General features: G+C 35.4%; 1 protein-coding gene across 2 annotated transcripts in view; it reads right to left on the bottom strand.

The window, feature by feature from the left end:
- The window catches only part of LOC149779831 (aurora kinase C-like), a 43,807-nt gene extending 31,060 nt beyond the window's left edge, over nucleotides 1–12,747 (bottom strand). The window contains exons 1-3 of one of the 2 annotated variants that reach the window (XM_089936500.1): nucleotides 12,604–12,747; nucleotides 5,928–6,126; nucleotides 795–906 (exon numbers count right to left, since the gene is read on the bottom strand). In XM_089936500.1, the coding sequence (XP_089792626.1) occupies nucleotides 795–906; nucleotides 5,928–6,097 (282 nt within the window). In that variant the 5' untranslated portion in view covers nucleotides 6,098–6,126; nucleotides 12,604–12,747. The remainder of the gene's footprint in view (nucleotides 1–794; nucleotides 907–5,927; nucleotides 6,127–12,603) is intronic. The other variant, XM_089936501.1, reaches the window with a different exon arrangement.
- Nucleotides 12,748–13,126: the final 379 nt, after the last annotated feature.

The raw sequence follows: 13,126 nt of genomic DNA, 5'->3' as shown, positions 1-13,126 counted from the left end.
ATTATGGATTAACTGGAAGCCCCGACGGTACAATATCGGACAGCATGTAAACGGTGTTGATACTCTGTTCATGCTGTATATTTGATGTTGAATTTAGACACAATGATCTGGGGGAAAAAATTATTGAATATTGTAAATCTGTGTGCAATTTTTCAATGGAATTACATGCATTATTGATGAACTGCAAGCCACAACGGCACGATAGTAAACGGTGTTGATACCCTATTCATCATATAAATTAGACATGAATATACGTATGTGTCAATAAGTTATTCTCTGAAAAAATAAAATACTACAAAACCACGCATGAATGCAACCCCGATATTAACGTGATCCAATTCCCCCCCCCCCAACAATTATCGTGTTATAGTGGGGTTCCACTGTATTGCTTAAATCTAATATTAAACACAAATATGAATACTGGGAAATAGAGGGCATACTTCAAATAAGAGAACATCCACACACACATACATATATATTGCATTTCTTGCTTTGCGTCATCTTCTCCCTGTTCTGTCCAAAAGGAGAAGTCACATGTCCCTAAAATTCAAGTCGAGCTTGACCTGATCTTTTGGTACAACTTTTTAGAACCTTTAGGTTTTTTTTTTTCATATTAGATTTCACAAATATTTGGTGACCACATTAATCTAAGGAACATTTGTTTCAGCAAGGGCCATTTGAATAATATTTGGATCATATATATATATATATATATATATATATATATATATATATATATATATATATATATATATATATTCACACACACATAGTGGCTTTAAAACAATACCTACCTTAAGAGCAACAATGTACTTGCTTTCTTTTTCTCTTGCAAGATAGACATTGCCAAACTTGCCACGCCCCAAGGGTTTTCCTATGTCAAAGTGTTCTAGACCCCAGGCTTTACTGAAAAGAAAGTGAAATAATGTTACTTTTCCTTTTATAAAAGATCAACATTTCCAGGGACATCATTAGGAAGGTAGTGATTATATCAAGTAGGAAAAATGCATTAAATAAGTTCAGAAGTGTGATCAGAGCTATAGAGCAAGTCACATGGATCACGTATGTGCATGTACTCATTTTAAAATAATTATATTTTATTAAAATTTAACACTAATTTTCTTTAACCCAAGTCTGTTCAATCTGGAGTATTGAATGCTCTGCACCGTAACTGTCACCAAGAAACTTCCAGATGAAAATTATCGCTATGGACTTTTGACAATGGTGGCCATGTACTAAACTTTGGTCAAAATAAGAGCACCTTGAGTGGAATGGGCATAAGGGAGGGTAGTATGAATTTGTCTATCAATATGCATAGCTTTCATTGTGATGACAAGGCATGCAACATTCAATCCGGATTGTACTGGATCACACCTTTAGGTTCATTTCATCCAAAAATATCGACGAACTTTGACACTGATTTTGCCATATGCACCTCTCTGGGCGTTTAAATAATGACCTTCCGAAGCAATATGGATGTATACGAATCCAAATGACATGAATAAATGCCACTTAAAGGTATGTAGAATCAAATTCTAAAAATATGACACCAATTACTGAAATAGCCAGTCTTGAATGACCCTTGTGACTTGTATTATAGATGCAGCAATGGCAAACTAGTTTAATTAGAAAGTTTGTAAGATACCCTTTGACCTTTATTAATTGCAGTACAATTTTCCAAACCCAATGAAGCTCAATGGCTTCTTGCTATCTCTCAGTTTAATGTACTCCTTTTGGCTGTCTTGTTTCTCTTTAATTTTGCATAGCAACAGCAATCAGATCTCCTGTCATGATACATTCTAGTCAACAATGTCCAATAAGCCTTCCTGCTTTTTCCCTCCAAGATTTTAAATATTCCATTTTACTCTTTTGTGCTATTTAAACTTTTTAAGAGACTTATTGTCACTTTTGTCTTGAACATGTTAAACTTGTTCCACACCATGTTGAGAAAATTTGATAAGCAATTGCTTGATCATGCAGATGTTATATATGTAATTTAAAGTGTCTCAGGTACTCTTGTCAAGTTAGTCTGATTCCCTGACAAACTCCATTAAATCTAACATGAAACCAGGATCTTAATCAAACACCAACAAGTATGTGTCAGGATTTTACTGTAACAATCATATTTCTGCAATATTTGCTAATATTCATAAATCTGTATTTTATAGGTCATTCCTTAAGACTTAAAGTCTATTCGTAAGGGCTGGCTGGTCTGCTGAACAAATGGAACAGAGTGTAAACTAAAATAGTGAACCAAAATCAACAACATTTAACAGGTAGTCTTTCTGGAAGTACTTTGTATATCTTGTCAGGGATGAGATTGGCATATGACCAAATGATACGTCTTTATTTGTCTGTCTGTAATCTGCTTAACAGAAATTCAACCAATGTCAACATATAAAAAAATGGCACCACCCCATCACTGACAGACTTTGTAAAGATGAAAAGACCACGAAATCTGTTATGCCTATCAATAATGTATCCAAGCATAGACTGTGTATCAGTAATCATATTGATACACAGCATGGATGTACCGTTCCACCTGTGAACAAAAGTACATGATCAACAAGCTAATAAAATAAGCAATTAAGCTAACCTCTTATCAGTCAACAAGAGATTTTTTTTAAATAGAGAAAATCTGATTTGGCTCACTCAATCCACATTAAATATCTTGATATGTCAACCTCCAGAGTATATTTTACTTGGGTTCACAATAACGTATTTAGCAGGGTTATGCATATAACTGAAACATACATAAGTAAATCCGATTATAGGCAGCCATGGATAAAAAGACTGTGTAGCGAATTTGTGTGTGTGGCTTGCAACAATTACAGCAACATGGTTAAAGAACTCTAGTACCATCAGAGGTGTAAAGTCACTAAAATGTAAAAAGGTCACAATTACTTATTTTTATATCACAGTACATTGCTCTTAAAAATACATAAACACATATAATGTTTCATGTCTGTATGGGCAACAGTGTGCCCAAAACCAACTTGAACATAACGCTAATGTCTGAAAATAGGCCAATGATGGTTTTGGTGGTGGCATAGTACGCTTCAGAATGCATGCACAGATAAATGTTCATGACTGTACAAGTAACAATGTCTCAGAAGCCAACCCATGCCTAAAATAGGTCACTCCCAATATGAGTTGTCTAAAAGTAATGTGTCAATAAGTTACAAAAAACACTACTTTAACTGTTTAAATCATTCTCTGACAGGATTTCTGAAACACCTCATTTTCTTTTAAGTCCTTTTGATTAGTTGCATAATCATCCTGTATTATACATAGTGATGGGAATCGGACAGAATTTCATAATCGATAATAGGTTCCACTTAACCAATAATTGTTTTTAATCAGTTACTAAGAGCAAATTTTAATTTTTGTTTGTTATACAGTTATATCATTGATCAAGAGTTAAAAATTTAATAAATGTACAGAAGTAATCTCATTAATGACATGTATTCTTTAACCTGATAAAAATATTACATTTGTTTCTATTGTGTTGAGTGTTTTGCATAACAGTCATGTACATGACAACTGCATGATCATGTAAATCATGGCAGCTTAGCAGGGCAGACAGTTTGTAATTATCAGTACTCCAAATTAAATAAACTTTCCTATATTAGTGATACAAAACAAATTTAATTAATTTACCCATCAATAATTCCTTTTTTTTTTGTTCTGAGTGGACAAAAGAGTAATCTGAGCAGAAATAGTATTCCACATATAACATGATAAAAATTCAATGAGCATATGTACAAAATTATTTATTTATCCCTCTGGACTTTTAACATCAATTACTGCCTCAAATTTTCATATATAACACTTTGAGCTTTAAAAAGCAACAGACTAATATTGCATTTCAAAACACTTTGTATCAGCAGAGACAATGAATGTTTTGCACACCAGTAGAGCAATAAGTGCTGGGTTACAAAGCCTAGATCTGAATTTAGTTTTGTTTTTGTTAACAATACTGAACAATCTCTCACAATCAGCATTAGAATGGTAAAGAACCAATATTCCTTTTATAACCTGACAAAGAAGAGGAAATTTATATCTTCCAGTTATTGGGTCTCTTAGCTGGGAAATAAGATCAACAAAAAAAACTCTGTTCACATGAAGTACATTGTCAGGTAGAGTGCCAACTTGATACTTCAGAAGTTCTCCTAATTTATCAGCAGTCTTTCCTGCAAGCAAGGTGTATCAAATGACAGGGACAAACTGTTATAAACACTGATGGAGAAATTTTTCAAAATATAGAATGCAACTCCTTTATGAATTTCTATGAATTTCAGTCATCACTGATGCATTATCAGCTGAAAACCCCATACAGTTCTGCCAACTTATATTTATTCAACGCATTATCAAGCAAATACAAGAAAGAAGAGCACTCTGACACTGACCTTTTCATTGTCAAAGTCTCTTACGTATACTGGGTACAACTTTTTGTCATCATAATCACTACTCCTGTCTGTTGCAATACTCAACAGCCCAATTTTCATGGCTTCTGCAATTTTAAGTGAAGTATCTTAGGCTAAACACCTAACAATATTAGATGATTTTGTTCTTCCACATGCATATTTTCTGCAATTTCGGAATCAGGAAACATCTGTTTGAACAAAAGACCAATGTAGTCTTCTACCGCTAGGGGTAGTCAGTGTTCTAGTAAGAACTCGGTATATAACACCTCTGAATTTATAAAATTTGTGTCCACAATTTAGTTCTGCTGTAAAAAAGAAGTTACGTTAGTACTGGAGTTAGTAAAATAAGCTAATTCAAGGTTTCTTTGTTTTACCACAATGACCAATATTAAAATCATTTCCACACAGCCTGCAAGGAACATGAAGCTGCCCTAGAATGGAACGCTGTATTGTGTAATTCATGTATTCATCCCTGAATCGATTTTTTGTCTTTTCCTAATCCATCTGTGAAATTATTTGAAAAACATTTTTGCTCTAACAGACGCATCGACTAGAATAAATCTGACTTTTAGCACCAAATACCTATAGACTTGTTCTGTATCAGATATGAATTTGAACAAAGAATCTGCAAACAAAAATTACAAGTTAGAAAACCAGTCTGTTCCCTCCTAACTAAGCCATACAGCTGCAATAAATAGAAACCAAGGTCAAAAGTATGAAAGTAGAACCAGCATGTTTCTTGGAAATAGGGCAACTGCTATAAATAAAACATAATACTGTAAGGAAAGTGCATGCAAGTCTACTGACAAGCTTACTCTTATGTCGTAGCAACAAAGAAGCCGTCTTTTCTAGAATATGGTCTGTGGGATTAATGGGATGTTAATAAAAATGATAGAACATTTTATTAATGTTTTTTGGAGGGGGCTATACCGAAAATGCACAATCTGAATACATTTAAGCATAAGGCGTGATTTTGTGAAAAAATGAGTAATGATTATGCCAAAAGCACAATGATTGGCATGCATGTTAAAGGCATGATCCTAGATGAGATGCAATTTTTTTAAGAACAGTAGACTACAATAATATAACACTGTAAACTCAAGAATAAAGGGTTAAATTCTATTGTGAAACACCATTTTCTGCATCCAACATGCATATTTTATTTAATTATGCATGTACAAGTTGTTATTTATGCATGATTCACATATAAATTTACCTGATCTAAACATAATTATCCATGATCAGTGGAGAGATGGCAGTGATAGGCAAAGGCGAGCATCTTAGACCACTCAGCCACCATTTTAGGACTTAAAAGGTAATGTCAACACCAATAAAGATATGTAACTACAGCACCTATGGTACAGTATATATAAGACCTCGAGCTAAAAATGTCTTCAACTTATTTTCAATCTGAAAACACAGTTAAAAGTGACAGTTTCTGAAGGTATTTCAAGCCCTGACCTACACAAGAAGTTACAGTGATTTTCTCTGATGATTTACCTCCTTCCTTCTCCTGGCATATTCAAGCCTGCAAAGTCATCTGGTTTAGTGGTACTGCTAATATCTGTAATTGGATGGGCACTAACAGCAGGTTTGGTGATGGAAGTTGATTCTGTGCTAGTCTGATTGTTATTGATTGCCTTCAGAACTCGTCTTGGCTCTGCAGTCATTTTTGGAAATTCGTAGTTAAGTCAGTTCACTGGGGAAAAAAAGAAATTTTTACCCTAAGAAATAATATTGATTAGGAAATTTAAAATGAAGTTTGTCTGGGGTAGGGTTGAGGTAAAACTAATATCAATTATGTAATAATTATCTGCTACTAATGAAAAGCTCTACTTTTCCACGGCTCCGAGTCTCATATTCAAGGTAATTATTCCATCTTCCAATCTGAACAAATTCTGTAAACATTTTCAAGCCATCTAATTTGCATATAGACTTGTCATCCAGGCTGCTGAATTACTAAGTTACACAACCCTTCTATGACTAAAACAGTGAATGGCATTTTAAAAAATAATTAAACCTGAAAAAGATTTCTTTTCCTGAATTATAGACCTAATCATTCCCACAAAAGCAGCAAGTATTGTATCTGTATAATTAGTGGCTGCCAAATATGTAGCAATATTCCAAACTTCATGGACATTAATTTTCTAGAAGGAAAGGTCCTTCTCATTGACACTGTAATCTCTCTTCAGAGAGGACAATCCACCTGGAAATAGTTCCCGGCAAAAATTACCGGAGGAACCCTTGGTATCTTCCCCCATTGCTCTGATTCAAAAAAAACCTGAAGGTGCTAACAAGGCAATGGAGCCTAAACTGGATTAAGCTGACATGTTTCTTTAATGAAAAGAACAAAACTATCTTAATATTGAAGTCAGTGTTTAGAGGGCTTTGTTTCATTCAAGATACTTATCCTTTTAACCAATTTTGGCATTCCCCGCTTCCCTTGTATTTCACCCAACTGAAATGTATACCAACAGAACTACTTAAAGGAGACTAGAAATCAAAATTTTCCTTTTACATATGTAATTCTCTACAGATTTTAATCCGACTGTCATGTTGATAAATTAAATATCGTAAGCGGGCAGTGATTTTATTGCATGGAAGATACCACGATTCCGTAAATTGCAGAGTTTTTCCGAGTTTTGATGAGACGACAGATCACGTGGTACCGTGACACAATACTAGCCAGTCCTTGAATACAAACATAAACATTGGCGAGCGAGGCAGACGGAAGGAGACCACATTTGGGTTGCACATTCAAAACTTGAATCTGCAGTCTGATATAATAGTTTATGTCTGTACTGGTCAGTGCTCAAAGAAATTTATTAGGCACAGGCCCCGGGCTGGTGACTTAAATAAACTCAAGCCCTGACTGAAATTCCACAAGCCCGGAGGAGTTCATACCTGTCAACTCTCAAGCCGGGAGAAAAACCTCCCGATTTTGGGGGTATTTCCTCATCTACATCCCGATCTCGTAATATCTCTAAATTTTCGCAGCGAAGTCCCGATTATTACATTATGTCCGTCAATTTTTATTTGTCAGAAGAAAAAAACATAACCCCAAACCATTTATAATAGATATAACGTATGCAATCCACAGTCTAAACTGCGACACTGCAGACATCGTAGTGATATGACTGAAAAAATGTTAAAGCTACGTTAAAAATTCAAATCACATGCACACACGTCTAAATCTGGCACTGGACGAAATAATTAATATCACACAAGTTTTTTTTCTTTTTTTCTTCTTCAGTAAATAGAACGTGAAAATTAAACATTATTCAAGTAAATTTCAGATGTTTTTTAAGCAACTACAACAATACTATAGTATAAAAAAATTAAAAGAATAAAATTGTCACCAATTAGCTTAAATGAATGATCACTGTGAAATTTTCTCTGCGAACAAAATCGCATCTCCATTTCCGCCGAAGAAACTCAGCCAGTTAACACCTGACATTCCTCTACCGTATATGTAAAGTTTAATTACCATGATTAAATTACAAGGAATAAAACAAAATATACCTTGCAGTATATGTGGCCCTAAAGAACTAATTCTGAATAAATATTTTGTTCAGCAAACAGTGTTACATGCATCAAGACTTAAACCTGAAGTCCATGGCATCGTAAGTAACAACAAAATAGGCATCGTTTATTTTGGCAATCAATTGCTGGTGCTTACACATACACACACTGTCGAACATGGTTTCTTTGAAGTATGTCTGAAGGTCAGTCCTTTTCACAAGATCAATGCAAGGATAAGGAGTCTGTTCATTAGTCACACCGGCTTTATCGTTTGCGTACTTAAATTAAAACTTTAGCTATTTTGCAATTTAGCCAGAGCTGACCAGAATAGGCAAAATGGGCTTGTCCTGGGGGAATAATAAGGTGTATCACATGGAGAAAAGGTACGTCCCATGGGCGCTCGCACATAGGGGCAAGGGGTTGGGGGTTGGGTCAATAGTGTCTCCCCCCCCAGTTTCTATTGTCAGCCATTTAATGTGAAACTTTGACCTCTTTTCTTTTAATCGCTGCTATTTAAATTGCCCAAGGAATAGTTTTATATCAGTTCCAATCATTACAGATTACCGTTTATACATACTACATGTATACAATGATTTTTTTTAAATTTGTAATTTTTATAAGATTACTAAAAATTGTGTTTTCTCGAAACACGACCGGTTTAGAATATTATTTTTGGCAAAGCCTCCATTTGATTAAAATCAAATCTAAATTTCACCTTGGACAGTAGTGATTTGATTTTGATTGTGCCGTGTTAAGGCATGTATGTCAACATCTTGAAAATACATTTACTCATTTCACCAGCGCGATCAAAGTTTCCTCAGGCAAACAATTTTTGTTTCGACAAGCCTGACGGGCACCTCACTTTGAATACAGGATGGGCCGGAACTAAAACCAGAGGGGCCCAGGGTGTCGGGTTATCAGATTTATTTTTAGCACTGCTGGTGTAGATAAAAGATCTGTGAATTGATTGTTGCATTTTGTGGTCACTTACTCGGCCTTCTGCCTATTTTCGTAACTCGCACGTTTAACACTTTTCCCAGGATTTAAAATATTCAACATTATGTCTGGAACAGCGCCAACTTTTAGTCTAGGCCTAGCATTTGCATATTCTTGAGCTGCCATTTATTTCAGAATGCCTCTCGTAACAGTCCTTTGAGAAATGTAACGAGCACATAGTGTTGCTTTGAAATCGACTTGTTTGTAATAATCTATCCATTCTTTCATTATGCCTTTATCTTTCGGAAAAGAAAAAAAAAATGTTGCCCACAGGCTTTCCTTAATGTTCTATTACACCCGTAAGCAACACAAAACAGTATTGTCTTTTACTCGGGCAACTCCCACTTGGGCTGCTGGAGTCGCTACTATGACGTCACATCCCGAAAGTAACCGAATAGGCGCAGAAATTTTGCATACGAGGTCACGGAAATTCAGCTCCTAGAAGATAGGCCAATATTTCAATATTGGCATTATGGTCGCAGATGATACTTCAGAATAAGGTTTTCTGCTATGGTACTTTTATTATTATTCTATATTTCCATTGGTTTCTGGTCTCCTTTAAATACATGACCATTTGCTTGTGTGAGAATTTGAACAGTATACACAGCACCATTACTTGGGCAGTAAGATGGCAACCCCAAAAAACACAAATATCATGGTAGTTGTCATACATTATAGGACTAGAGATGCTGGAGACTGGTATTTGGATCGGGATCAAATGGAAAGTAGATCTTTGATACATTTTCTATTATTTCCAGAAAAAGAAACATTGTTGAAAGAATTTATTAGTTATGATCAAATATGTCTAATTAATAAAACTACCATTATAAACGACAGGCGGAAGGTCCAAATGTCTATTTAGAACAAAATTATTCACTACCTCAAGATCAAGGAACCCACAAGAATACGTGGAATGAGAGAGATTACCTATGTATCTATCATCTTGATTTTGATTACTTCTTTTTATGTGGGCTCCTCTCTCTAAGACCTCGAAACTAATATTTATGCTTTGGGCGTCTGGGTCCTACTTCCTAACTAACGCTGCTGTGCAGCGTGTTTTGATATCAACTGACATAATAACGAAAGTCAAATTTTCAGGAATATCTCACACAACTGACAACCAACAATGATGCTTTTCTACAAAGTAAAGTCATAATGTTTTATTCAGACTTTACTTACTCTGATGTCCTTTCTCTAATAAATTCAAATTCTCACAAAAGAAATAGACCTGTTTACAAGTTTCCTTGGCCTACATTTCAGTTGGCTGGAAAGTGATCAAAGCCAGGAATGCTGAAATCAGGTTAAGTTAAAATATTAGTCTTTAACAAAACGAATAAAAATATATATGCCTACTGGAACTGTAAGCAACGTTTTGTTTCGTTCAAGAAACATATCCCCCACATGAACATACTTACAAATACTTTGGCATATCTCGACTACTGTCGCATTTAAACAAATGTCAACATAACATGAAAATGCGTCCATTTGCTAGTGTCAGATTTTTGACTCCACAAGGATAAAAACATCACAGTAAGTATACCAATTATGTATCAATTTGTGGAAGAGTGTCGATATGGGCTGCTGGGTGTGTGAGATATTCCTGAAACTTTGACTATTCGTTCCGATGTCAAAGACATAGTAATAAAACAAATAATATGTGATACGTCTTACATTGTATCACTAGGCCCTTCTCAAGCTCTTGGCTATGTTAGCGATAGTCCTGCATCACCTGATATTTTTGTTCTGTCATAATGTTTGTGTCAGACTTTACTTACCTTGATATCTCTAATAAATTCAAATTCTCACAAAAGAAATGTACCTGTTTTCAAGTTTTGTTTGCCTACATTTCAGATGGCTGGAAAGGGGACATCCATTTAGTATGTATGCAAAAATCTGGTAACGCTTGACCCCTCCCCCCCCATGCACATGCATACTTTTTAACACACACCCCACCTGCGTATGTACGCTTGATGCACCCCCACCCCCCACATTTTTATGGAACGGCCTATATTTAATCCACCCAGAAATGATCAAGGATTAATAATATTAACGTGTTTAATAAAACAGATAGTCCACCAACATTTAATATCTGGCTGTATCAAAGAAATAAGCTGCGTAACTTTAAAAAGTTTGTCTAGGTTCTGCAAAAATTCAAATGCTGACTGAACCCAGTAGAACAGGTTACATATTAGACAAATCATTATAGAGACTTCACCCCTGCCATTTCCTATGCATACGTACCTTATCGGTAGAGCCCCCCCCCCCCACCGATGCAAGCGTATGCATTTGGGTAAACCCCCCAACCATACATACAAACTAAATGGACGGCCCCAAAGCTATCAAAGCCAGGAATGCCAAAATCAGGTTAAGTTGAAATATTATTCTCTAACAAAACAAATACAAATATATCATGCCTATTGGAACTATAAGCAACATTTTGTTTCATTCAAGAAACATATCCCCCACATGAACCTACTTCGGCATACCTCCACTACTGTCGCATTGCAACAAATTCAACAGAACATGAATATACGTCCATTTGCTAGTGTCAGATTTTGACTCCACAATGATAAAAACAGCACAGTAAGTATATTAATTACATATCAATTTCTGGAAGTGTCGATATGGGCTGCCAAGTGTGAGATATTCCTGAAACTTTGACAACTCGTTCCGATGTCAACCAACATCGGAACACACTAAACAAGGCCGTTATTTGGGTAGCAAGATGTAACACTACAACATAATCATTAGTCCTACAACTAGACCAGCAAGTTGTTCTCCACCTTTTTTTTTTGTTTGACTGGCGGCAGAGACCAACGTTATCATTAAAAGAGGGATCATACTTACCGTCTGGATACAAAGGTTAGTCTAAATAAATTTATTAATTAATAGCGCATGGTCCGATCATCCAAAGTTGCATAGCGCGAACGTCTCAGCACGAGTGGTGCAGAATAATGTTGGTCTCCGCCGCCAGTCAAACAAAAAAAAAGGTGGAGAACAACTTGCTGGTCTATCCTACAACTTAAGACACATCACTCAATATTGTTGTTCTGGAGGGTGATGGGTCTTACTGCCTAAATAATGGTGCTTTGATGCCGAACAACAGTATAACGAAAGTCAAATTTTCAGAAATATCACATAAAACTGGCAACAGGTCCATTTCTTGTGAGAATTTGAATTTATTAGAGAAAAGACATCAGAGTAAGTAAAGTCTGACTAAAACATTATGACTTTACTTTGTAGAAAAGCGTCGTTATTTTAGTTGCCAGTTGTGAGATATTCCTTAAAATTTCATTACGACATTAGTCGACATCAAAACACAATACACAGCGCTGTTAGTTAGGCAGTAAGACCCTGACGCCCAAAACAAAAATATCAGCGTCAAGGCCTTACATGTAGGACTAGCGAATACCCATTAAGGGGTCCCCAATGAGCCGAAATTTTATAAAAGGATTTAATGTTGTCCCCATAAGATCTTTGGTGTTGATTACTTTGGAGATGAATCACAATAACATTAATTCACAACACTATTACACGTGCTTCTGAGTGTCAGTGTCAGCACATTCCTAACACTGTATCCACACACCAACCCCTAATAAAGTCATGCCAATAAAAAATTTCATTCGAAAGAGTTTTTATGCCCTTAGACACCATTTACCTTGAATATCGCACAATATACAAGACTTATAATTAATTTTACGTTACCAAGAGGTAACGATAGCTTAAGCTAATATTCCAAGACAAATGAATTGGCCACTTTTCATGCACTTTGGTGGTTCTTTCAAATTTCGTGACAATTCATTTGATTGGTAAAGATCAGTTACAAACAATTTTGTAACGAATGATTTCATTGGATAAATTATGCCGGGAATTTATTTTTCAATAGAGAGCAAAAATAATAGTCTGGTTCGCTGCTGCGTATGAAAATTAAGTTGCTCTAGGTGGCGAAAAATAAGAAGTATTTGAAGCTGGGAACCATACTAGGCACAAAATAATTTAAATCTAGCTTATGTATTCAAGTATATTGTTATTTTTTTCAACACGTTTTATTCTATCATAAAATTAAGAAATCAGCGACTGCAGGTCAAATAACTTTTGTTGTACTGTGAACGGTGTTAGGGATAATTTTAAGCCTTAAAATTGTATTCCGTCTCAAGACCTGCTAAGCATCAATTACACTT

The sequence above is a fragment of the Sinohyriopsis cumingii genome, chromosome 16 (genome assembly GCF_028554795.1).
Source record: "Sinohyriopsis cumingii isolate HCF-2022 chromosome 16, ASM2855479v2, whole genome shotgun sequence".
Classification (NCBI taxonomy): domain Eukaryota; kingdom Metazoa; phylum Mollusca; class Bivalvia; order Unionida; family Unionidae; genus Sinohyriopsis; species Sinohyriopsis cumingii.
Note: the sequence above shows the minus strand (reverse complement) of the source record. Positions and strands in the feature narration are given on the sequence as shown.